At 50.9% G+C, this 24,065-nt stretch overlaps 1 protein-coding gene and 1 long non-coding RNA gene across 8 annotated transcripts in view; one reads left to right on the top strand and one right to left on the bottom strand.

Moving 5' to 3' along the window:
- Positions 1-24,065, top strand: part of RNF220 (ring finger protein 220) — a 196,305-nt gene that overhangs the window by 3,596 nt on the left and 168,644 nt on the right. For 6 of the 7 annotated variants that reach the window (XM_080603398.1, XM_080603399.1, XM_080603403.1 and 3 more), the window contains one exon: positions 3,252-3,992. In XM_080603398.1, the coding sequence (XP_080459524.1) occupies positions 3,368-3,992 (625 nt within the window). In that variant the 5' untranslated portion in view covers positions 3,252-3,367. Of the gene's footprint in view, positions 1-710; positions 994-3,251; positions 3,993-24,065 lie in introns of all 7 variants that reach the window. The other variant, XM_080603400.1, reaches the window with a different exon arrangement.
- Positions 8,007-24,065, bottom strand: part of LOC308199358 — a 59,031-nt gene continuing 42,972 nt past the window's right edge. Inside the window, exon 2 of the long non-coding RNA XR_013954588.1 lies at positions 8,007-23,921. This is a non-coding gene — a long non-coding RNA (uncharacterized lncRNA). The remainder of the gene's footprint in view (positions 23,922-24,065) is intronic.

Below are 24,065 nucleotides of genomic sequence, written 5' to 3'. Positions count from 1 at the left end.
AATAGGAACTCCGAGTAACGTTTTAGTAAAAGATTTGCAGATCCGGTGGCTGTGTACGCAGCGTGCATGTGCTTGCATATGTGTGTGTTTCTCCGCAGGCTGATTAGCAAGTGGGTTTTGTGCTCCCAACCGGGGCTCACTCCTGTTTTCCTCACTCGCTGGGTGTGTGTGATGCCTGCTAAATCCGCCTGTCATGGTTTCTCCTACTTGTATCAGACTTTCCTCTGAACTAATTCAGAGCAGCGTTACAATCTTCGTGCACAGACGAACTAAAACTGAGCCAGAGATAACTGATTACAACTTGTTCTTGGTGAGAGATTTTTTTTTTTTTTATGGTTCAGAGCTAAGGCTGTTGATTCGATTTGTCTTGGTTGTGGCACGTTTAGCCTTGTTATTAGTAACATACACATTTACACAGGTAATTTGTCTACACCTTAAACAGGGTAGCTTTAGAAACCAATAACTATGCAGATAGGTAGCATTAAAAACAATATTTTTTAAAAAAAAGAGTATGTTTTCAGTCTGTGCGTCTAACCTTGAGACTTGGTGGACAGTTTATGTAGCTTCATAGATTGATCTTCACCCCCCCTCCCTCTGCTCCTTGTTTAGTTAATTCAACAAAGACTTTTTGCAATCTGTTTGGAGTTTGTCTGATGCCGTGGAAAAGTAGCTGCTGATTTATTTGGTTGCTTTTCGATTTCTGTCTCTAGCCCGTCTTTTCTCCTCCTTTCAGCGGGGATGTCAGCTGTTATTACTTCCTATTGATCCCTTTGCAAAGTGAGAAGTGAACTAAAATTAATGTCAATTCCACTGCTCGGATCAATAGCTGGAGTTATTTTAATCTGGATTTGCGCGAGGTGCTAAATTAAAAAAAATCAGCATAGAGGCAGAAAAGTAGCAGTTACTTACTTCGCCTGTGCCCGCTGCCTTCCCGTCACCCAAATGTTCCGTCCAGCTGATTATCCTGCAATCCATATTTTTTTAATTAAGAAGGTCAGTTAGTTTTCTTATTTGGGGTTCTGTATTTAAACCTATGACATTTTGACATTGGGAGTGTATTAACGACAGATTTTCATAATGACTGGTCCGCCGCAGCCTAATCTGTACATGTTGCTGGGGTGGGGGGAGGCGCTGAGCGGGAAGGAGGGCAAGAGAGAACGAAAAAGGAAGTGGGAGTTGAAAAAAAATGAAATTTGGCTGGGTGAGATATTATAATGTGTTGATTTATTCCCTGTGTAATGAAGTTTGCAAACGAATAAACGGCCGTAGTGATTCACAGTATCCTACAGAAGTGTCAAGTGTTGCGGCCAGATTGCTAATTTCTGAAATACATTTAACGTAATGGGGTGACAGCACAAGTAAAAATAGAAAAGGAGGCAGAGGTGGCTGTTTTTTTTTTTTTTTTTCCTGGAAATCCATATTTTTCGTGATTGCTCGGTTTCACTTCCACGTTAACGATTGTTTATTTCTGAGAGTGGTGTGGTTTGTTTGAAAGCATGCCTTTAAATATAGGGTTTTGTGCATATATATATATATTTCCATGGTTGCGTAAGCCCCCAACAATGCCAAATCTGCCAGGGGATGCAGTTCCCTGGCCACCAGTTTCTGAGCAGCCTTGCGTAAAGCAGCAGAGCCGGCGCACCAGGACTGCAGCACTGAGCTGGATGCCCTTGGCATCGGCCACAATCCCTCTCCCCCATGCTCAAGAATTGGACAGGAAAGTTATTTAAAATTTGGAAGAGAGCAGATCCGTTAGTGTGAGATACTTAATCTGGTAATTTAGCAACGCTGTCTGTAAGGAGGGGTGCCAAATGAGGAAGCAGAGAGATGATGCCCACTCATCTTTGCAATTAATAACAGTCGCTGGAGTGTCTGGGTACAGGATGGGGGAGAGGAAATGTTATCACTGCACTGCATTAAAGCCACCGGCTGGATTTCATACACTTTGTTAACCTAGGCTCCCTCATTCATGGAGTACAAAAGGCACTCCATTAGGGAGACACTCTTTCAGTAAGTTTTATTTGAGATGTTTGACCCTCTGGATTTAAGAGGCACAATTTGTAACAGCTTTTTATTATTATATGATTTTTCTGGCCCTTTGAGCTCCAGCGGCTAGTATATTGTTTCAAAGTTATAGTCCTTGTATTTTAAGCTGGGCTGTGGGGCCTGAATGGCAGGCAGCGGAAACTTGAAAGAAAAGACACTAGATTGATTGGGGGAGAAAATAACAAAGCAAAAAGCCCAAGCGAACTCAGAGAGATGCAGAAAGGAGCGGCTTTTCCTCCTTTTGCTCTGGGAGGGGGTGGTGGCTGGCTGGTGGGCTGTAGCCAGCCTAGGAGGCTCAGCAAGATGCAAGTCAGAAATTTTGTTAACATTTTCCTCTAAATGTTAATGGCACATCCAGGGCAGTTTACAAATCTACTTAAGAGTGAGTGCATTAGGAACTAAAATTACTGATCCATTCTCTCTTGTCCCCGACCCGAAAGGCAGACGTTTGCAGAGATCAGATGGCAGAAGCACCCATTATGATTTTAAATATTGTCAGAGACGCCAGGCGTTTTATTGGTGAAGTCTCTTCTCCTTTTGCTAAAAGGGAGAGTGTGTGCGTGTGTGTTTGTGATGATGTATTGCGCACACGCATCCACACAGCCCCGTTCGTACATCCCCGCGGTCTATGGGATCGTGTCAAGTGCTGTGGGTGCCAGCGTTATCTACAGATATATACAGCAAGAGTGAGAGGAAATATACGGCTGCTATGTGTGTCTTAGGCATCGTGCGCAGTATGACAGACACATCTGGTGGCTTTTTTGGGTAACTGTACAATAGGTATTTTTGTGCTGGTTGCACACACGCACAAGCAAATTAGGGTTGTGTGTGTGTGGGCATTAAGCTGATTGCAATTACATTTACATGCCTCTTTTGCCATTATCAAATTCCGATTTTAGTTTGGAGCTCCTATCTTAATTTTAGACCGAACCTTGTTTATTAGGGGGTTATTAAATCCGAGCGTTCCTCTCTTTGGTTTGCCTTTCATCCGTCTGCACTGGATGACATCCTTTAACCTGGAGGGCCAGAGCTGATCCCACCAGTGTGTGAAGTTGTCTATTGATTTTCTTGAATGAGAAGAGCAGCGCGTCTCTGGCCGCTTGGTTGTAACACAAGTGGCCACCCTGCTGCTGGAGCTTCCCAGGGAGACGAGGGCAGAAACCTAACCAGTCATTTTTTTTCTTTTCTTTCCTCTTTCCTTGCAGCATTCGGAGGGTGATGATGCTCCACTAGGTTTCCCTGCTCCATCCCCAGGCCTCGCTTTGCTTTCCTTCCAGGGAAGACTGTTCCGCCTGCGATCCTGCTGAGGAAAGAGACTCCGATGGACTTACACCGGGCAGCGTTCAAGATGGAGAACTCACCCTACCTCCCCAACCCGCTGGCCTCCCCAGCGCTGATGGTGCTCGCCTCCACCGCCGAAGCCAGCCGTGACGCTTCCATTCCGTGCCAGCAGCCGAGGCCTTTTGGGGTCCCCGTGTCAGCAGACAAGGACGTGCACATTCCCTTTACCAACGGCTCCTACACTTTTGCCTCCATGTACCACCGGCAAGGCGGGGTGCCGGGAGCGTTCGCAAACCGTGACTTTCCCCCGTCCTTGCTTCACCTCCACCCCCAGTTCGCGCCCCCCAACCTGGACTGCACCCCGATCAGCATGCTGAACCACAGCGGGGTCGGGGCTTTCCGCCCCTTCGCGTCTACCGAGGACCGGGAGAGCTACCAGTCGGCCTTCACGCCGGCCAAGCGCCTCAAGAACTGCCACGACACCGACTCGCCCCACCTGCGCTTCTCGGACGCTGACGGCAAGGAGTACGAGTTTGGCACCCAGCTCCCCTCCAGCTCCCCCGGCTCGCTCAAGGTCGATGACACGGGGAAGAAGATCTTTGCGGTTTCTGGCCTCATTTCTGACCGGGAGACCTCGTCCAGTCCCGAGGACCGAAGTGACAGATGTAAGTACCTCCGTTGACTTGTTGGTTTTTCTCTAGTCGTGCCTCGTTGGCATACCCGACAGGTGGCTGTCCTGCAGTGCTGCGGCTCGTGCGGAAAGCAGAGGACAGACAGCCTTTCCTCCCTGCCGGGCTAAACCACGCAGTGTTGCCTCGTGTCTTATAAATGGACAACGACAGGTCTTAAGGGGAGGTGCTCTGGAAGGGAACTTGTCTTCCAGCACGCAGCTGGGGACAACGTTGACCTGACTTTACATGCAGATGCCTGTGCCCCAGTGCAGGGATACAGATGCTGTACGTGCATGTGTGTGAACAGGGGGCCAGCTGGAGCGGGTAGCCACAGACTTTCCCAGATCTCGTAGCAAGTGTGTACGCCCTGCTTCTTCAGGTGTCTTATCCCGACCTTGTCTTCACACCCACCCTTCTTGTAGCAAATGCATCACCGTCAGCATTTGTGCCTCAGGTTTGGACGCTGGTTAACTCGAGAATATTTCTGGCCACCGAGCACCCTCTCCAAGACACAAACCCCAACCTGCTCCCACGGCTCAGTGAGCCGTTTCCCAAAGTATGCCGTGTGCTTTCCCTGCCTGCTTCCCCCCTTTGGAAGCTGCTGAAAGGCAAGGCGTCTTTTCACGGGCGGGCAGCTGGGCTGAGGCAAAGCAGCCCACACGTCCACGGCTGTCGCTCCCTGCTCCCCTGTTGCCTTTCCCTGCTGGTGTGGCAGCACGGAGGGGCACTGTCCTCCCCGATGGCTTCCAGGGGTGCTGAGCAGGGTGCTGACCCCTCCGGGGGCTGCTCAGAGGGAAATGGAGTGTCATACCCCAAAGAAGAGCGCTAAGTTATGGTTAGTTTGCCTCTAAACCCAAGGAGCCAGGGGTTTGCTTTTAACGTGGGCTCCTTTGTTCTGTTGAATTTTCTTCCTAGAAAACAATTCTGTTATTGCCGTCATTATCATTATTACTATATATTTTTTTTTTGCGATGAAAATCTGCTGCGCCGCTTCTTCCTCTCCGTTTCAGACGTGATTTTTCCTCTCCCGTTTATGATGCCGAGGAGAGTAATAGAGACATTGTGGCTCTCTCTCCCCTGTCGGCGCTGCTTCCTCAGGCTGTCTCCTTGAATTAGGCGCTGTGCTAACTTACCGGCGCTAAAAGGCATCTGCCTAAACCCAGCGTACCTTTTCAATAAAAGTCATCATAAAATCAACCTGCCTTGTAAATCCATCGCTCTTTGGTTTTGAAATATGCTGCAAGTGTGTCTTTTATGTCAGCGTTTGCGAGGGTAGGGCGATTCCCACTCAAGGCAGAAGCCGTGTGTTCCTTGCACCACAGACGTGATCTCTTCCGTCTCCCCCTGCTCCCGATCCACCCCTGGCCGTGGCACTTTTTGTGCCACCAGCTCCTTGCATTGCTCAGCACCTCCTGGCCGTCCTCGTGGGGCCGTGGATCCGCAGCTGTAGGTGGCAGCGCGTGTGGACGGGTGCGTGTGCGTAACCGTTAGCATAATTATTTTGCTGGGGGGAGGCGGGTGAGGTCTCGAGGCTTGGGGACGTTTTTCGTCCGTGCCCTTTCCCTTTCCAATACAACCTGGCTGTGGGAAGGGACCTTGCTCAAAAAATACTCCGGGAGATAGCGGCTGAGGAGCGTGTCCGCTTGCTAAAAGAATTTCGAGCACATCAGCTGCCGTGTATCTTGCTGGCAACCCCCTGTCAGACACCCCCTTTGGAGAAGTAAATCTGTTAGATGAATTAGGCGGCACGGCGCGCAGCTGCGGACCAAGGTGCCGTGTCCTTGCCAGCACCGAGCACGGTGCCGCGTCCCCGGGGCTGGGCGCAGGCACCCGGCACCGCGCTGCCGCGGGGGCTCGCCAGGAGGGGAGGAGGAACAACGACAACTTCACCCAGCTTTGACAACTCGCCCAGAGGTGGAAGGTGGTTCGGTCTGCTTTTCCTTCCCCGTATCGCCGCGTTTCTTTAAGACGCTTGGCTGCACGGTGGAGCAGAGCACAGGCGACGTCCCTGATGTTTCACTGACATTAAAATTCTTGCGTAACTACCGGGACAGTTTACACTAAACATGTCTGTTGGCTCTGTATCATATTCCCATCATATATAGATGCTGCACCATGGAAACTTAGCTCCATTAGCACCGCGGGTTTATCTGGCGTGTGCATACGCGCGGATGGGAGTGTTTGCTGGAGGCCGAGCGAGTGAGCAGCTGGGCTTTTTAGTGGATCCTAATGATCTTTTATGCTCACCATTAGAAAAGAAAAACTTCCGCAAAGAGGAATTCAAGAGGCTGCGCTCTGCAGATCTAATCGCGATCCCGTTTTGTATTGACACTTACATACACGTTTTTGGAGTTTCTGCACAAATGCGTGCTTCGGGGAGGGTTGTTGTCTCTGTTTTTTGGCTCCTGAGAAGTTTTGGGTATTCCGGGTGTGCCTGTTTGCTATGCCTCTGTGTCAAAGCTGCGTGCTTTTGCTCCTGATGGAGAAGCTGCTGCAGGTAGGTGATTGTAGCTTCAAGGCAAAACGCAATAAGTCTTCTACAAGAGCTGGCAAAAACTGAGAAATTTTCTTCGATCAGCAGCACCTTCGTGTGTCTAAGGGGTGCTCTCCAGATGTGCAGAGCCCAGCCGTTTAGTTGTCTTTTTCAGATTCCTGAAAGGGTTCGTGTTATGTGGAAGATGAATCACTGTAATTGCACTGCAGAGTCTTCTGTGCCACTGCACGAGAACCCTTTTTGAACAGCTCATTAAAATGTTTGTTTTACCCCGTAACTTAAAGAGTGATTTTCTGAAAAACTTTTTTTTTTTTTTTAAAGGAATTTATTGGACTGTTTTAATATTCCTGAAAAATAACTTCACGCTCGAGGTACTTTGCAACACAATGAGAACCCAGTCAGGCATTTTCATCCTGGGCAGCGTTCGGAAGTTGTGCTATTCAGTCCTGGGCATCAAGGGAGTCAAGTCTCATCCTGTCTCTGCCAACGTAGAAAATTTGCTCAATTCAGTAAAATTATCTGGGATTTGTGCTGGTGTAACCACTATTAGCACCTGGCCCCATGAGATCTCTTTGTATGGAGGCGATTGCTCAGTCTCTGGGTGAACGGAGATCGGAGGCAGGGGGGTGCTCTCCAGGGGTGCTGGGCCAGTGCTGGGGTCTGTGCTGCTGCTCGCGAAGGGGGACGGCTCACGGCAAATCGGGCTGAAATTGTTGTTGTTGGACATGGTGTCCCTTGCTGCGAAGCGCAGGCACTGAGGACGTCCGGGGCGATGTGGCCAGGGAGCGTGTACGACAGCGGAGCCTTTCCAGGGAGGGCAGACGTAAGGCGTGCTGGATGGGGCCCTTCGGCGGGGCCTTGCTGAGAAACATAATGCCATTTGTTGGAGGTTGGGGGCTTCTTGTAAAGTGTGTGTTAAAGACACTGGGCGACGTGTTTTATGGGTTTCCTTTAATAAGCATACAATAGTTGAGATTCCTAGAAGGAGTGGAAATAAATGGCGTGTTCCTTTCTGCAAAAGAGATCTACAGACCCATTTTAAAATCTGGAAAAAAAAAAGGCCGTTGTTTTTATTCTTTGCTTCCAATAAAATCTGTCCCAGTGGCGTTCTGTACCCAGTCACCACGGCGTCACTTCCCCATGAAGTGATCGGCATGAGTCCATGCCAGGACCAGGATCTCTGGGCAAAGAGCTGGACCTCGTCCCAGCCGACGTCTCAGCCACCTCTCTGAGGCTTCCTTGCTCCAGCCCTTGTGGTTCCACAAGAGATGGCTTCCTGTTGCTGTCTTCTCCTTGATCCTCATCATGTGTTGCCTGTGACTTGCTGTGGAGCTCGGCCTGGTGTGCCACGGACCTGCCACCTCTTTGTCCTGGCTCAGCTTCCAGCCTCGTGTCACAGCCCGGCTCCTTCAGCCTCGGTTTCCCTGCTGGTGCTGGTAGCTCCCACCCAGCTCCTGGCCTGCTGGTGGGCACCCTGTGGTCCTCACTGTGCTCTTGGGACTGCTGTGTGTGGGGTTTATTAACATTGGTTCTACTATTTCTTTTCGATAATGATATTTATCCTTGGTTCTTTGCACGTGGTCACTTTGTCCTGTAGACTGTTGCCCCCCTGCGGGTGAAGTTGTGCGCCATATCAGTGAGCTCCTTGTTCCAGTTTAGGGTTTCAAAGCCCATCTCCAGCATGGAGGTAGTTCAGCCTTGGAAACAACGGTTTTGTTACTGATCAAGTGCTGCGAAAATGTAAATCGTGCTTCAGGTGCTGGACACTGGGGCTGCAATGACCACAGCTTGAATTCCCAAAATCTGCAGCACCGTGGGCATCAGACTGAGGCTGCCTGGGCACAGCCCCCTGACACACACACACGTGCACACCCCCTGTAACGCTGCCACCCTTCCTGAAGCACTTCACCACGTCCGAGGCAGGTAAAATTTGGGGTCTAACGTGGAGTGACGCTTTGCTGCTAATAATAATCAGCCGCGACCACAGGAAATTGCAAGCTTAAAATTGCTTACGAAATGATGAAATAAATCTAGTGGAACGTTTGCTTTCTGCCTTGCGGCGCGCTGGGTGGAGGAGCCGCAGGGAGGGACAGGACGAGGGTCCCCATCGCGTGTTCCCCATGGCACGGCTGGCACGCTGTCCTCGTGGAGCCTGGATGGAGCTCGGAGCCCATCCATCCCTTCTTTTTTCTGCTTCTCCGGCGACAGCCTTCCCGCTCCCCCTGCAAACTGTTGCCGAGACTCCTTTCCATGCTGCTCGCCTTAATTGTCTTATTGGGATAAAGAAATGTTTGAACAGTAGAAGTGGGGACGGGCTGGGTGGGAGCAGCCCCTGCCGGCTGCGGGGCCATCTGGCATGGCTCGCCTCTGCCCGTCTCCAGTTTATATTTCTCTCTCTGCTACGTGGGGCTCTCCGGCACACTCGGAATACCTAATGACCATGGGGGGACACGCCACCGCCGCCTGGCCGTGCCCTCCCACCCGTGTGGGTGGCGGTGCTGCTGCAGCCCCCCTCCCTGCCTGCACCCGGCTCTCAGCAGAGGGATGGAGCATTGTTTTGGGGAAGGGCTCGGTCTGTTTTCTCCTCCAAAATGTGTCCCCACACAGCCACCACCACCTGGCTGGCTTTGCTGTTGTTTGGTGATGCCGGCGGTTCCTGGGGCCATTCCTGTTATTTGGTGTCTTTGCAACTCTGGAGCAGAAAGGCTGAGCAAACCGTAAATGTCCTATTTATCCACCTCCTCCTGCAGAGGTGGGCACACGTGCAGGAAATATGTGCCGTCCCTTTTCTTCTCCATGTGTCTGACCACTCATGGGAGCGCTTACAGGGCAAACCCCGCATCTCACCCAGTTAATTCAGCCACTTGTCCATCCCATCAAAAGCACAGCCCCAAAACACCAGCCAAACCCTGCTTCTCGAGAAGGATTTCAGCACATCACGCCTCCAGCCCCATTGATCGGACCCAGCTGCTGCCAGCAAGTCCCAGCGGAGTAATGGGGGTGGGCTTTGTGCTGGGCTGGGACCCCAAATGCGGAGCTGGGCAGGCTGGGGGGCACGGCTGCCCCTCTGCAGCGTGGGGCTGGCACGAGCTGCCCCATAGCTTTTGACAGAAGGCGCTGCGCAAGGGCAAAGTATTAGTATTATTAATATAGTACAGTCAGTAGAATATTATGAACTATTATAAATCATTACCACTAAACTACAGTTATTAAAGGAAATGACCAAAGTGCACTTTGAGAGCCAGGATCTCCGACAGTTAAAACATTGTTTTATTATTTCACTTGCTAACTTGCAAAATTCAAGAGTTAGCGACAGTTTCCTGGTTGATCTGCGAGGACTGCAGCTTGGGAGAGGCGTGGAGGAGTGGGCATGCCTTGCAGGAAGGAGGGAGACAGCAAGCAATGGTGCCTCGCCATTTCTTTTCTCCTTCTTTAGTAATCTGAAGGTCCCAAAGGAAAGGGACGTTCCCAGGCTTGCAGGTTCCCCGGGCCCAGCCCTGCTCCGTGGGGCTGAAGCAGTTGGAGCCAACGTGGTCGTAGAGTTTCCAGAATTCCCCCCTGGAAAATACAGGCGTGAGGGTTTCTGTGAATTGTTGGCGGTTGTTATTTGTTTGATACCGTTTAGACAAGTCCCATTAAGTGCTAGCAGCAGATTCATTTTCCCCTCTTTGTTTGCCTTCCAAGGAGCAGAAAACAGGCGTAATTATATTTTACGTGAGACTCTAAGATTTCCTCTCATCTCTTCCTCTGCTTAATATCTGCAGCTATAAAATAAATTCCATTTGTGCATACATGGTGTTAGACTGAGGTAAATAACTGTCATCTAAAATCTGTCTAACCTTAATCTGCATCAGGAGCACTATAGAGAACTGTACCCATTTGTATAATATTAGGCTTTATTTTTATTATGGATTTCTAATGCAAATTCATAGCGGGGGCAAGGTTGTTTTCTGCTAATGCTGTATTCCAAGAAAAGCAGCCGCTGCCAGCGAATTGTGACAATTTCCACCCGGCAGCTCATGTCAGTGGTGGTCCTTGATCATGTCAGTTTGCTTGATAGCCTATGAATTTTCCACCCCTGTCCTTCAGGAGAGAATAGCAGATTTGGGGACTTCTGAGGACATTTTTTGGCTATGCAAATTCCTTGGGAACGATGAATTTCTAACTGGGAAATTGTCTTCTGTAATGTGGTATCGAATTCCTGAGCAGCGTCCTTTGTAGAAGGGCACGTCTGTTTGTACCCTGCGTGTCCAACCTGCGTGCACGCCTTTCTCCCCTTTATGCACCCTCTCTGTTTGCCTGTTTTGCTCTGCTGGCCTGCGTGATTGCTGTGTTTGCACCGACCGGCGCGCATGCAAACTCGCAGGTTGCAGACATTCTGGGCAAATTCCCTGCCCTGAATTCAGTTTTCTTTCCGTCTTCGTGCCACTAATTTCCCACTGCCTTTAGGATATTTTTTGGCCAAACCTTGCAGAATGCTAGCCAGGACTGGGTGCGTGTTCCCAGGTGCACGGTGGCTGATGTGGCCTTGCTTTTTTTTTCTGCTGGGTGCCAAGAGCCACCATATGTAGTCCAGTGCCCTATTTGTCCCACCTATTTGGCACAGGATTACATACATGAAGCATCTCTGGGACTCATCCCTGGAGTCACTGAGAGCTCTGAGTGAACACGGGCTGTGGGGTTCGGTGCTATCTGTGTCCGTCATCTTGTTCTTTGTCTTTTATTTTGAAAACATTGATGGTGGCTGTGATAAGCCAGGCACCCCTTAGCCATCAGCATTACTTTCTCCTTCAACTACTTGCTGGCATCTTGAATTACAGCAGTCCCATCAGCAGCAGAAAAGGGGAGAAAGCAAATCTGGGAAAAGAAAGATTTATTGTCTTAAATGCCGGTAAGGTGGGGAAGGAGTCCCGGTGACAGTGCAAATGTTCCTTGAGCTCAGGTCCGGGACACTTCCATGGTGCTTTTCCTCACATTGTCTCTAATCAGGGTTGTTTTGAAATCATCCTTGTTTGGTAGCAGATGGGAGCTGCTTTCTCATCAGCGTTTCGGGACAAGACCGTGTTTTGTACTTTTTCTCGTCAGTACCGGGCTCCCGGTACACGGCTGCTCTGCAGTGGGAAAAGGAAAGCACTGCGTGTCTCTGGATACCCGTAAGAGGAAGAGCTGGAAGCCGTGTCCTTGTTTTCCTGCAGTAGCACAGATTCTTGGTAACTGGCTCTAGACAGAGTAACAAAGTCCAGGTTTTAATTTGGAAAGACACAAGGGCTTTTATGCATTGGCTTTGTTCTGGTACAGTCCTGCAGACCTGCCTGTGCTCTGCAAACGTGTGATACGGCTGTGTGGAGCGGGGCCAGGTGGGGGGACACGTCCTTCTGCGGATGCTGTGCCCCCCAAAAGTGTCGGGGGGCAGTCAGCCGTGAGCTGTGGGATGAAGGCTGTGTGCGGCAGCCTCGCCAAAGTGCAGTGGGGTTTGTAGGTAGAGCAAAAAGTGCAGCTCAGGGGACTGCCCTAATGGGCCCATGTCTTTCTGTCAGGATTTTCAGTACAAATCACCTTGTTTCTAATGAAGTTATTTTAAATTAAAAACGTCTCAACCTTTTCATCTGATTCTGGTGTTGTTTCCCTTTATGAACCAACTTGCAAAGCCATTTAGTATGTGCAACTGTCTGTCCTGTAGCATCCCTCACTATAAGGGGGCATAGGATAGCAATCCTTCATCATAGAGAGCCTGTGCTGACAGCTGCGCTGGCATGCGAGAAGGCTCGGTACCAGATCGCAGCTCAGCCTTCTCCTCTAGCCTTGTTTCCAACACGAGATATGTTACGGAGAGGTTTTCCCTCCCTCACTTCTCTTCTGCCTCCCCAGTTTGACCACTGGGGCACTGGAATGGGACCAGGGTGGAAGAGGCTGAGCATCGGGGCCAGCATGTTCGGGGGTGGCTGTGTGGAGGGAGCCTGGAGATTTAAGTGCTGGGGGAGGCAGGGAGTCTGTAGACCAGAAGTCAAACGTCAGCAAGCTCTGCAGAGATCTTTGAGGGAGTGTGAAGTAGAAAGGGGCTACAAGTTATTTCTGTCCCAATTTGGCCAATGTTTTGCGCCCAGGACTGAAATAAGTGTGATGCTATTTGGATCAGGACGGGGATATATTGGAAAAACTCAGCAGTGAAAGTCTGCAGATCTCCGTCTCCATTAGCCAGAAGTAATGTTCCCACCATCTCATTATTTTCCCTCTTAAAATGAAAACAACGCGTTGACTGTGGAAACAGAGGGAGATCATGTTAGAGGAAGGCAGAGCTGGGGAGAGAGAACTTGAACTGGTCCCACTTGAATGGGTCTCAGATGTTGCTGCCGTCTGGGGAAGCTGTGCATGGATCAGGCCCCGGGTTTGCAGCACATTTCAAGGCAGAAGGGGCATTCAGCTGGGGAAATGCTTCCCATCGGGTCGTCTCTTTGGGAACACTGCGAGGATCCAAGCCTCCTGAGTCCGCGCGCCCGCCCCCCGGTGAGCAGGGTTGCCCTGGGGGGTTACGGTGTCAATGAAACCCAGCCGGGACCCTGCTGTCCTGGATGTTGCCTGTTGTGTCTGGGTTGTTAGCTGCACCTGGGCAAAGAGGCAGAGGAAATCCCGGCGTGGTGTGATGGGTTTTGCAGAAAGGGCCCCGAGAGGAGAGGCAGTTAGACACCGCTCGCTGACGGCCCCTCCGCTGTGTACTCAGGTGGCTCGCTGGCATCCAGGTGACCCCAGACCCACGCTAAGGAAATGTGCTGCGAGTTCTTCAGACGTTGGTTATTTCACGTTTGCTGCACATTTCCAGCTTGACCGCCGTTGGGATAACGGAGGTGAAGGGCACATCGGTCGGCACAAAGCAGCGCGCCTGCTCCTCCCAGCCCGCGGAGCAGGAAGAGGGAAGGGCTGCCTGGGCAAAGCCCCGAGCACAGCTCGTGTTGTGCTGTGGGCTCTGTTGACCTTGGACAAGCAGAGTCCTTTCTCGTGGCACATCTCTAAAGCAGGGCTTACACCGCTCCCGCAGCACAGCTGAGGGCAGTTGCATCCACGTCTCCGAGGGGCTCAGGTCCCGGGCGGCCGCTGGAGCCCTGGTACCCGCAGTGCTGCACCAGGGCTGACACGGCTGGCTGGAGGGGCTGGGGGAGGGATGGGGGCCTGCTTAATAAACAGTAGCATCGTCATTTGCTCTGAAGAAACAGTCACCAAGTTTTATTTTTTGGCGGTGGAACTTGGATGAACTGCTGAAAACAGTGGCTAGGAACAGCAGAGAAAGAAAAGGGGGAAAAAATTTGGAGTAAGGTAGATAAAAGTGAGAGATAAAAGAAATAATGCAGGGAAGGATGAGTAATCGACATTCTTGGAGTTGAAGCACAGGCTCTGGCTTCCTTCCTGAGCAGTAAAATAAAATTAAAAAAAAAAGTCTTTAGAACAACAAAACTCTGGACGCGCTGGTTTCCTTCCTGACAGGCCCAGCCTCGTGGTGTTTCGATGAGTCCTCATTGGCAACCAGGGCTGATCTAAAGGCCAAAGGCAGAAAGATTGGGGGGAAGGGAGGCGGATTTAACTCTTTGAGCTCTGCTGCAAAACCGAAGGTCTCCTGCTTTGTGCGGGTGCTGGAGCACAAACAACGTTCGTCGTCGCTCCGGCGGCCGAGGGCCGGGCGGCACATCCACCCGGGTGCCTGGCCGCCGTCGGAGCGAGTGTCCCATTTAGAAAACAACAGCAGGCATTTTTAATCCCCGTGCAAGTGGATGAAATTCCTCGGACAGCCCGGAACAATAGCAGCGATGAGCACCGCGGGAGTGGGCTGGCAGCCCTGTCGGCAGCACCGCCACTGCACGGTTGCCGTCTCGGGGATGCTCCTTTCGCTCCTAGCATCCATAAAGCATTATTCTAGGGTCTCCCAACAGCACCCTGCCCAGCTGGGAAGGCTGGGGTGCAGCAGAGCCCGTCGTGCCCCCCAGGGCTGTGGGTGCTCACAGGGCAGCCGGGAGCGTGGCGGCGGGGAGGACGTGTGCGCCAGGCAGGTCGGATGGCTCGGGCAAGGCTTGTTTTGCAGCTAACTCTCTGAGGCTCGCCGCTCTCCGCAGGGTTCCCCTCTCTGAAAGGTCGAAGCTACTTCTTAATTCTCAGCAGCTGACAAAATATTTATTTTCAGGTACTTAAAATATTATAATTTGAAGTGGAGTCCAGGGCCCTGGCTGGAGCTGAGCTTTTGTACTAACAGCTTCAGCGAAATGACTTTTTCCTCCTCCAACTTGCCAACAAATGCTTGGAAAATAATTGTGGGACAGTCATCCCTTTAGTGAGCAGATCAAGAAGATTTGAGACTTGCCAGAGACTTTCAAAGGACAGGCCAAAGGTTCAAGTTGTTGCCAGTTCTATTTGTCTTAGCCTTTATACTTAGTTTTGTGTCATTAATTTCATCAAACGCTTGTGGGTAAAAGGCGCCCAGCGGGCTGCTGCTTGTACGGAGTTCTTTGGGTGTGCTCGGACACCTCTCGGGAAAGAAGCCCACCTTTTTGTGCAGAGAGCGAGATTAAAAACACTGCAGCTGGAGAAGAAACAGGCTTACCCACCAGCACGCCTGCGATAACCCGAAATGGAGAGGGCCACCCTGGGGGAGCCACGGCAGCGAGCTATTTATTTCCTTTCCGCAGCCCTTTCTAAGTAGGTTTTGCAGGGAGATGCGCATACGAACGACGAGCGGTGCCTCTGTGCCTACAGGACCTGTAGGGACCTACAGAAATAAGGTGCCGTGGTGGGGTTGTGTCAAAGCCACTGAAAGGAGGGCTACGCACGGAGTGGTGAACAGAGCATCTCTGCTAGCTGTTGGCAAAGAGGTGACCGGGCTGGGGTGCCAACGCTGCTGGCGCTTCCCTGTCCTGGGGGCCATGAAGCAGAAAAAGCAGGGAGAAAACAGCCTCGTTTTCTCAGCACGATGCCGATGCCCTTCCCTCGTGCCGCAAACCTCCTTTCTTGGTGCTCCCATCGCTGCCTGCATCCTGACAGCTGCTTTCCTACCCTTTCTGCCCCAGTGCAGCCGGCCAAGCACGTTAATTTTTCAGCAGAAGTGTTGTAATAATTAGGCAGCTCGTCGGAGGGTTTAGCAGTACTTAACCAGATGTGAAAAGACTCGTCCCACGGTCCCCGCTCTCTCGCTGGGCTCCAGCCAGCTGCCTTTTCGCGCCTGCTCAGGTTGCCTCGAAGGGGCTGCAGGAGCTCTCCCGGCTGCCCTGGCTCCCCGCGCCTCCCTTATGCTAAGCACTCGTTGGTAAAGGAGAAGGAGGGAGGGCGAAAACCCCGGTGCTGTTTGGGAGAAGAGCGGCAGAGAATTAAAAGCAGACACCTGCAGCGCTCGGGCTCGCCACCTCCACCATTAACTCTTCCCAGAGCAGCCCCCGGGCTGGTGGCCCCTCTGCGGTGCCTGGCGGGGCAGGATGCGGCGCTGGAGGGGGCAGAGGTGGCTCCTCTCCCTCTCCCCTGCCTCAGTTTCCCTCCCTACAGGGTTGATGTTGTTGCCCTGTCTGCTGTGCTCTACAGGTATCCATAGGCAGCGCTACCATTGCTAACACGGCCGTAAAATGAGGGGTGCTGTAGTAAACCCTATTGTCTGCCTAATCCATATTAACCTGAAAAGCTCAAGGAAACAGCATACTGGCCTGGATGGACCTTGGACCGAGTCATTCTGACAATTCTTACATTTCGATGGTAAAGTTTTATAAATACACACTTGCAGAGTATGCTATGCTTAAAAAATCTATATACAAGGTATAGGTTTATGGTTACAGAGAGAAAAAACGTATTAAATCAGCAAGACCAAGGGAGCAGACGAGATACAAAAATGATACTGTATTATGCCAGATCTTATTGAAAATCCCAACGCATCTTTTTTTGTGTAAATGGTAAATTCTTTTCTGTGTTCTGGATTTGTTTCTTAATGTGCATCACGTACCAGAATAGTAGCGTGGACACAGTTGCAAATATGGTATGTGTTTTATTGTGGGTATTATACTGCATAGCAAAGGGTGTTGAACATTGCAGTCAGTTATATACAGCTGTAAATGGGAGCTACCCGCTGTTCTGTATACAGCGAGCTGCATATTTATTAGTAAATACCAGCCTAGGTAAAATAAAAATAAAACAGGAAGTTGTATTAAAGACTTCAATGTTTAAAACTAGTTTGCTCAAAGCTCCTGGGACACCACTGCAGGGAACAGTCCTGCATTTTTTGGCATTAAGTCTTTTCCATCTGATTTTTCTAGTTCTGCGAATTTAAAAGCCTCTGCTGAACTCCACCGCGCACCGGTGTGTGGAATAATTCATACGTGTTTCGGGTCGGGGTAAAGATCGGGGTTTTGGCTGGAGGAGCCGCGGGTGGACTCCATCCCTGGTGTGGCTGCAGGGGCTGAGCGTGCCGGAGCAGCTCTGCTGAAACGCTAAGGGCAGGTGTGGGGGCACGAGCACAGCGCACACGGGTGTGCACATGGCAGGGTGTGCGCATCACACACATGCGTGGCGAGGGGATGTCGGTCCCCGGAGGCTGCTGGCTGCTGTAGATCCACAGCGCATCTCCCAGAAGGAATGAAATTGTGCCACTTTTCTCTCGGCGAGGCATGTGTTTGTTCCTCTGTGTGGCATGGGCACCCGCTCGTGCCACCCCAGGCTCACAGACGGACGGACGCTCCTCTGGAGATACAGGCAGCGGGGCAGAACCAGGACTCCAAAAATGAGCAATGGCTTCTGAAATACCGGCCTGTTTAACCTAGAGGGAGCTCTCCTACATGAAGAATGCGACCGTTGGCACAGCAGCTCGAGCAGCTTTCATCCTGAGCATCTTCAGCAAACTCCTGCCACCCCTGTGCTCGCCTGGCACCCGGCTGCCACCTGGCCCCGCGCCGGCACATGGGACAACGGCAAGGGGCTGCCATGGGGCCGGCCCGGCTGCCTCGCTAGGTCTCCGGAGGTTGTTACTCATGGAAGTTGATGTAGATTTCTTCTGGAGATAAGGTTTCATCTAGTTTTCCTGCTCCCGGTGACACTGCAGCACCTCAGGGATGCGTCAGGGCGGTCAGGGCGCCAGGCACCTGCTGCTGCTCTGCGGATGGGGAGGAGCGAGGCGGGACGGTGGGCTCCGGCCAGCCCCGGGTGGGAAGGGATGGGAAGGGCTCCTCCTTGGGAAACAGTCTTTGTTGGCTGCTGAGCGCGTTGTTAACAGGCGGATTTGCTAAGGAGAGATTTACGTGCTGGTCCTGGGCGGCTCAGATGCTCCCTTGGGGTCACTCCTTTTAAATGGCTTCATATCCATTCGTCCTTCTTGGGGTAGCTGCAGCTGCGTGAATTCAAAGCCACAGTGTTTTGGGGTTGGGTGAGCTGGTATTTCATTTCCTGGGAGCTGGGCGATGCTAGAGGTGACAAGGATGGGCGATGCGAGGGTGTTTCCCCAGCCCCGACCTCATTCAAGGCCCCTGTGGTCCAGCTCCCAGCTGGTGCAGGAGAGCACGGCGAGGGCTAGAGGAAAGCCCTGTAGGCAGCCCATCTGGGGACACTGTGACATGTTGGTGAGAGGGTGCAGGAGCTGGCAGGGTGCCATGGCAGAATGGCAGGTTGATACGTTGCTATCCAGGGGCAGTTGCAGCTCTGTACCCCCAGGCCGCCACTAGGTGCAACTGAGCAAAGGAAAAACTTGCTGGAGCAGCGGGGCAGAGGTCTTGGAGAGCTAATGGTGTCTGAGACATCATTTAAAGGGACCGAATAAAAGGACCCCTGAGAAACTCTTTTTTGGGTCCAGAAAGCTTCTTTCTGGGGCTGGTTCATTCAAAGATGGTGGAGGGGTCAAGAGTGGTGATGGGGTCCTGTGTCTCCTTCGCACCCCCCGGTGTTCCATGTCCCCATGGGGACACATGGACACATGGTGGCTGTGTCTGCCCCAGCGAGCTGCAGCCTCCCTGTGGTTTGCAGCGTGCTGGCCTGGATGGACATAGAGCCCCCCCAAAAAGCAGAAAGGGGAGGTTTGTCCAGCTGAAGCCTTCCTGCACGGGGCACGGCTGAAGCCCACCTGTGGGTCTGAGCAGCCTTTCCCAACCGCAGCCAAAGCCTCAGCATGGACATTTGCATCATGGCTTGAACTGAAGCTGCTTTTGCTGCTGTTCTTGTCGTACATCCACCACCTCTCCGTGCCCTTCCAAGCCGCTTGGCACAGTGTCTGTCTGTCTGTCTTCACATCCTGGCTTCTAAGAGGCTGGGCAGTCCGGAGGATGGAGGGGGCTTCTCTCTCTTTGGCAGCCCCTGCTTTAAGTTTATTTTATTTAGGTGGCTTTAGGCACACCAGCTGTCAACCCAGGCTGTGGAGGGCGTGGGTGAGCCTTCTGCAGCCCCACTGAGCAGCATTTGGGGTGCTTGGAAAGAGGGCTTGAGAGAGGCAAGGCTGGGAGGGACGTCAAGGATGGATGGAGTAGGACAGGGCATGAGGGTGCTTTTCTTTTTGTATTTTTTTTTTTTGAGTTTGGGGAAGGAAGGGGCGTGCATGAGGGTAAGAAGCTGAACAGGGAAGACAGTTGGAGGGAAGAGACAGAAATAAAGCACCTTTTTCATCTGATTTTTGAAGAAAGGCTTCGCACTAACTTTATGTGTTTCGGTTTGCAGCATGTTCTTTATTTTTCCATGGGAAAAGTGGAGAAGTGGAAACAGTGGAGGCAGGAGAAGTTGCTTAGATTCAAGCCCCCAGTTTGGCTTGACAAATGCCAGAGCAAATTAGCTGGGATCGGAATAAGCACTTTCCCTGTGGACTTGTGCTTCTCTCTGTGTTGGATGGTGCCCACTCGTTTCCCCTGCCTTGTGGATTTGGTTTGCTCCCTAGGGACTCACACCTGAGCCCCCAGCCCCAACTCTTTTCCGAGGCGGCTCAGGGAGGTTCTGGGGAGCAGCTGATGGCAGATATCCTGCCTGGGCTTCTGGAGAGGCTAGGGCATGTAGTGGGAGAGAGAGCAGGGTGAAGAGGCACACCCCTCTTTGGGGTTTCAGCACATTTCTCTGCATGTTAACAGCGCCCCGGCCCCACCCCATCCCATTTCTTCCCTTGACGGCAGGAGGAAGCCGCGTGGCTGAGTACAGCTCTCATGAAATTCAACTCTGCGAGGGCTTGTCCAAGTGTGGTTAGAGAAAACAACTCTAATGGTTAGCTGTAAAGAAGTCTGTTAGCTCTGGGAAGCAGCGAGGCAGCTCGATGTGCTGCCTTCCAGGGCTGCTCCCCAAACGCTGGAGTGGCAGGGCAGTCCTTGCGAGTCCCGAAATGGCAGACATTAAAATCTTAACTCTTGCAGTGAGGGGTGAACCCAAGATGCTCAAATTGTGCCTTCAGAAACGGTGCCAGCCCCGGTTTGATGCTAATTCCCAACGGGCTGCAAAGGAAGCATTCAGAGCCCTACACATAGGTGTTTGCTGTGCGTCCCTGAATAAAGCCATAATCGCGAGTGAGGAGGCAGGTCGGGGATGGTGAGTGTGTCCTGGCTGGAGCAGGAAGCCAAAGCAGGATCTCTTCTCCTACTGTGCCCTGTGTCAGCCTCTCCTGTGCTCTTCCAAGGGCTTTCCCCCCATGGAAATTCCCCCTTTAAGAACAAACCCTTCTTCCCTAAGATACACCCAGGCAGGGTGTGCTCAACACTGCCTCGGTGCTCTGGTTTGAGGAGATGGTTTTGTCCAAAGCCACCCCTCTGTAGGAGCCTATAATTGGCAATTAAAGCATAAAAAATATTTCCAGCAAGTGAGTCCTAAATAAATGCTTGTCACTGCTGATCAGAGTTGGTTTATTTCCATGTGTGTTTTCCTTCCTTCTTTTTTTGTATAACTTACGGCCCTGTAAATGCTCAGCAGCTGTTAATATGATTCTGTCGATACGTTTACCATGGTGATTTGGCTATATTTGGCGAGCGTGTGAAGAAATCACTCACCGGTTAGAAGGAGGAAAGACAAGCTGTCGATACCAAGGGAGAAATGCTAATAACCCCGGTGACAAATCATTCCTGGGAATCTCGAAGGGTTAAAAAAAAACGCCGCCGTGCTTCCCAGGGAGAGGGGCCAGGGCGAGTGAAGGTGACTCATCAGGAGCTGCAGACACCAGCTGTCATCTCCAGCTCCTCCTGCGCTTAATCACTTCACTTTTCTAAAGAAATATTTTGTTCTAATTCAAACAGACCCGGGCTTGTTTGTTTTTTATGAATTATTTACTGGTGAGGAGAACCTCTCGAGGTATCCATCTTCACTCGGAAATAAGTGGACTCTCAGAGCCTGCTGCAGCACCTCAAAGCACGCAGTCCCCTCCACCATGAGCCTTTTTTTTTTTTTCCAGATACCTGCTTAAATGCAGGATAAACCCCAAAAAGTCACCTCTGGCGTTGGGTCTGTGCTGGAAGGAGTGAGAACAGGCTTTGGCCTCATACAGCTGCTGGCACATGTTGGGCTGGGATACCCCATGGGACACGTGCCCTGGGGGTGTAAGGGTCCCAATGGACCTGCTTGCTGCGTCCTCTAGCAAGAACGGGCTCACCGTGTCTGCATGTGCCACCTTCCAGCCCTGGGTGATGTTTCTGTTGCTTGCTAAAGCCGGGACCAGATTCCTCCCGGCAGCTCCTGACTTCTGCTCCTTGCCCATGTACAGCTCCTCCAGCGGCAACGGGAGCTCGTGTGATATCTTGCAGTCCCAAAAGGTCTGATCTGGTGGCCATGGAAGTAAATAAATGGAAAAATTCACGCTGACTGGATTGGGCATCAGATTAGTCCCTAAATGTTAGTTGATCTGCTTTGGGGTTATGACAGACAAATATTGCCCCAAGGTTACTGCTACAGGAATAATCGATCTACCTGTCTTAGCCACGTCTCGGCTGCCTGTCATCACTGCAATATCTAAGCCTGCGTTACCTCCCAGGAAGATTGTGCCTGACCAAATAAGTTGCCTTTTCTTTGTGTAGTCTGAGACCAGGCAGTGCCATTTTCAGCATATTTAAGATCATTTCTGTTTGGCACTTATCTGCTCCACAGGATATTGCTACTTGACTGCGATGTCCTTATTACTCACTACTTACATTTCATTTATATATATATTTTTATTTTTTTTACTAAATAAATAACACGATCTGCAAATAAATGACTTGGTCCTCAAAACAATTTAGACAGACAAAGTGCTTCGAGTGTGATTTAGCTTGAGTGGTGTAAGTCGCACGCTTCTACAAGCTTCAAAATGACAGGAAAGATAATCCCATCAGGCAGTCTGTAAAACAGAACAAGCCTGGAGAGTGGTTTTCTTGTATACAATTACACTTAGAGACACAGAATTAGACAGAAGGGGATTCGGGAGCTGGAGAGGCTGAGAAAGGCAGCTGGTTGTGTCCTCGGCGCTGACTTTTTTACCGAGGCACCTTCCTGCAGGACAGCACGGTGCTGGCGGGGAAGGAGATGCTGCAGCCCTGTGCAGGGGATCAGCTCTGGCTCAATTTTTGTTTGGGGAATGGGAACATCCCCTGGAAAACAGGGTGCGTGAAAGTGAGTCCTTACACTATATTTGCTTTTGTTTTTTTCCGTCTCATTCACCCTCCCAGAAGATCCTTTTTAAGGGTCACTCCTGACACTCTGACATCCAGATCTCTTCCTCCTGCCTCCCTGCACCCACGCCTCCCTCCAGTCCATATTCTCCTCTGCTTCCCTGCCTGTGTACAGCCAAGAAGTTTGGGGCAAGAAGCTTGTCATGTTCACTCGTGATATTTAAATTGGCATAACTGAGGAATTCCTTGAGATTTTTGCCTCTCACTGCCTACTCTGGGACCCTGTACTTTACGAAGCAGCTGCTGGCAGAAGGCACGAAATACAACTTAGGCTCACTTCTTGCCTTTATTCTTGTGCAAAAAGTTCCTGACTCAGTGTTGATTTTCTTGAGATGGTGTTTATTTAAATCAAGATAATAATCTTCCAAATATACCCTAAAATTATATAGCCATATAAATCCTGTCATAATATATTCAGTAAAACTGTCAGGTGATCATTCTTAATGTAAAATGAGACCTTTTCATTTCCATCCAGTCAGTTAGCACTAAATTAACTCCTTGGAACAGGCTCAGAGTCATTCATTTGAGTAAATACCCTGGTTATTTATTGAATATACAGAATTGTTGTCTGTCTCGGGGCTGGGAGATGGGGCTCCTGTTCTTATCCCAGCACCAACACCGGTCGGTCAGATGCCCGGAGCCAATTGCTTAACTTTTATTTAGCAGAGCTACCAAAGGAATCTGCTGTAGGTTTGCTGGGGGTGCCCATGAAAACTTGTGTTTGTGCCTCCAGTGGTGCCTGAGCCCTGGCATCCTGCCCGTGGCACGGCATCACCCAGCTTCGGGGATCACCTTCCTCCTCCTGGGCCTAAGGAAGGAACCTTGCTTGGAGCCCCGCATTCAGCTTGCCAAACACAAATGCCAAATAAAAATAAATGAATCAATGAATCAAAATCCTGACTGTCCGGAACCGGGCTGCAAGGAGACACACTCATCCTGCTCTTCTGGGAGATCAAATTCACTACACAGATCAAAGAAAGAAGAGGAAAAGCTCTTCACAAGTCAGGAAACAAAATCGCCTTGGCCTTCCTTTAAAGAAGGAAAGTTACTGGACTGCAGCCTGAAAGAACCAGAGCAGAAAGCATCAAAGGGGAGCTCTCGGTCGGACGTGGCTGTGCAAAAGGTGAGGTCTGCCAGGTACGAGGTGTCCAGCTTGAGTTGGAGGAAGCGCTCACAAACCATAGCTCCCAGAGAGGATCCCTGCCCACAGGAGCTCTGTGTCCCCTAGAAGAAATGAGATTAGAGTAAGGGCTAAAAAAAAAAAAAAGAAAGAAATTAAAAGGCTCTAAAGGTTTATTCACAAGTTCTTCACAGTCCTGCAGAAAATGGAGGGTTGTTACCTTTTTTATTCCTTTTGTGGACGGGCACTGCAGGCTGAGAGGCAGAGGGATGTGTTCCCCACAGGTAAGGCAGCAAGTTCAGAGCTCGAACCGAAGCCTCCCTGTTGTCATTTGTTTCCTGACACAGGGGTAAATGAGAATTGCACCAGACGGTCCAGGGAGTGGGGAGCACTGGTAGGTTTCAGCTGGGACTTAAGCAGAAATATTTCAGGAATGTGTTAAATTTAGCAGTTTCCACTTTGGGGCAGAAAGAAGCAGATAACCTCTTGTTCGCCTTTCCATTTCTGCTCGGTTTCGCGGTGCTCCAGGGATCGGGCTCCCACCACTGTGCAGACACAAGATGTGGAGCACTGGGCCCTAGAAATGCACTCCACTTTCTGTGGGAGCCCCGTATTGAGGCAACCTGTTGGGTGGGGAGATGCTTTAATAGACAAGAGACAGAGCAGATTAAAGTGTGGGATCAGCTGCTGGCAGTAAAATGGTTCTGTGTGAATTTATCAGCACGTGGAAGAAGGGAGCAGCAACTGGAGGAAGGGAGGGATGTATCAGCAACTGGAGGAAAGAAGAAAGCTGTTCCCTACCTAGGAGAAAAGGAAAGGTGCAAAGGGGAAGGGTGTGAATAAATTGT

This window comes from Anser brachyrhynchus (assembly GCF_964034855.1).
Source record: "Anser brachyrhynchus genome assembly, chromosome: 8".
NCBI classification, from domain to species: domain Eukaryota; kingdom Metazoa; phylum Chordata; class Aves; order Anseriformes; family Anatidae; genus Anser; species Anser brachyrhynchus.
This window is presented reverse-complemented; position numbering and strand designations above follow the sequence as displayed.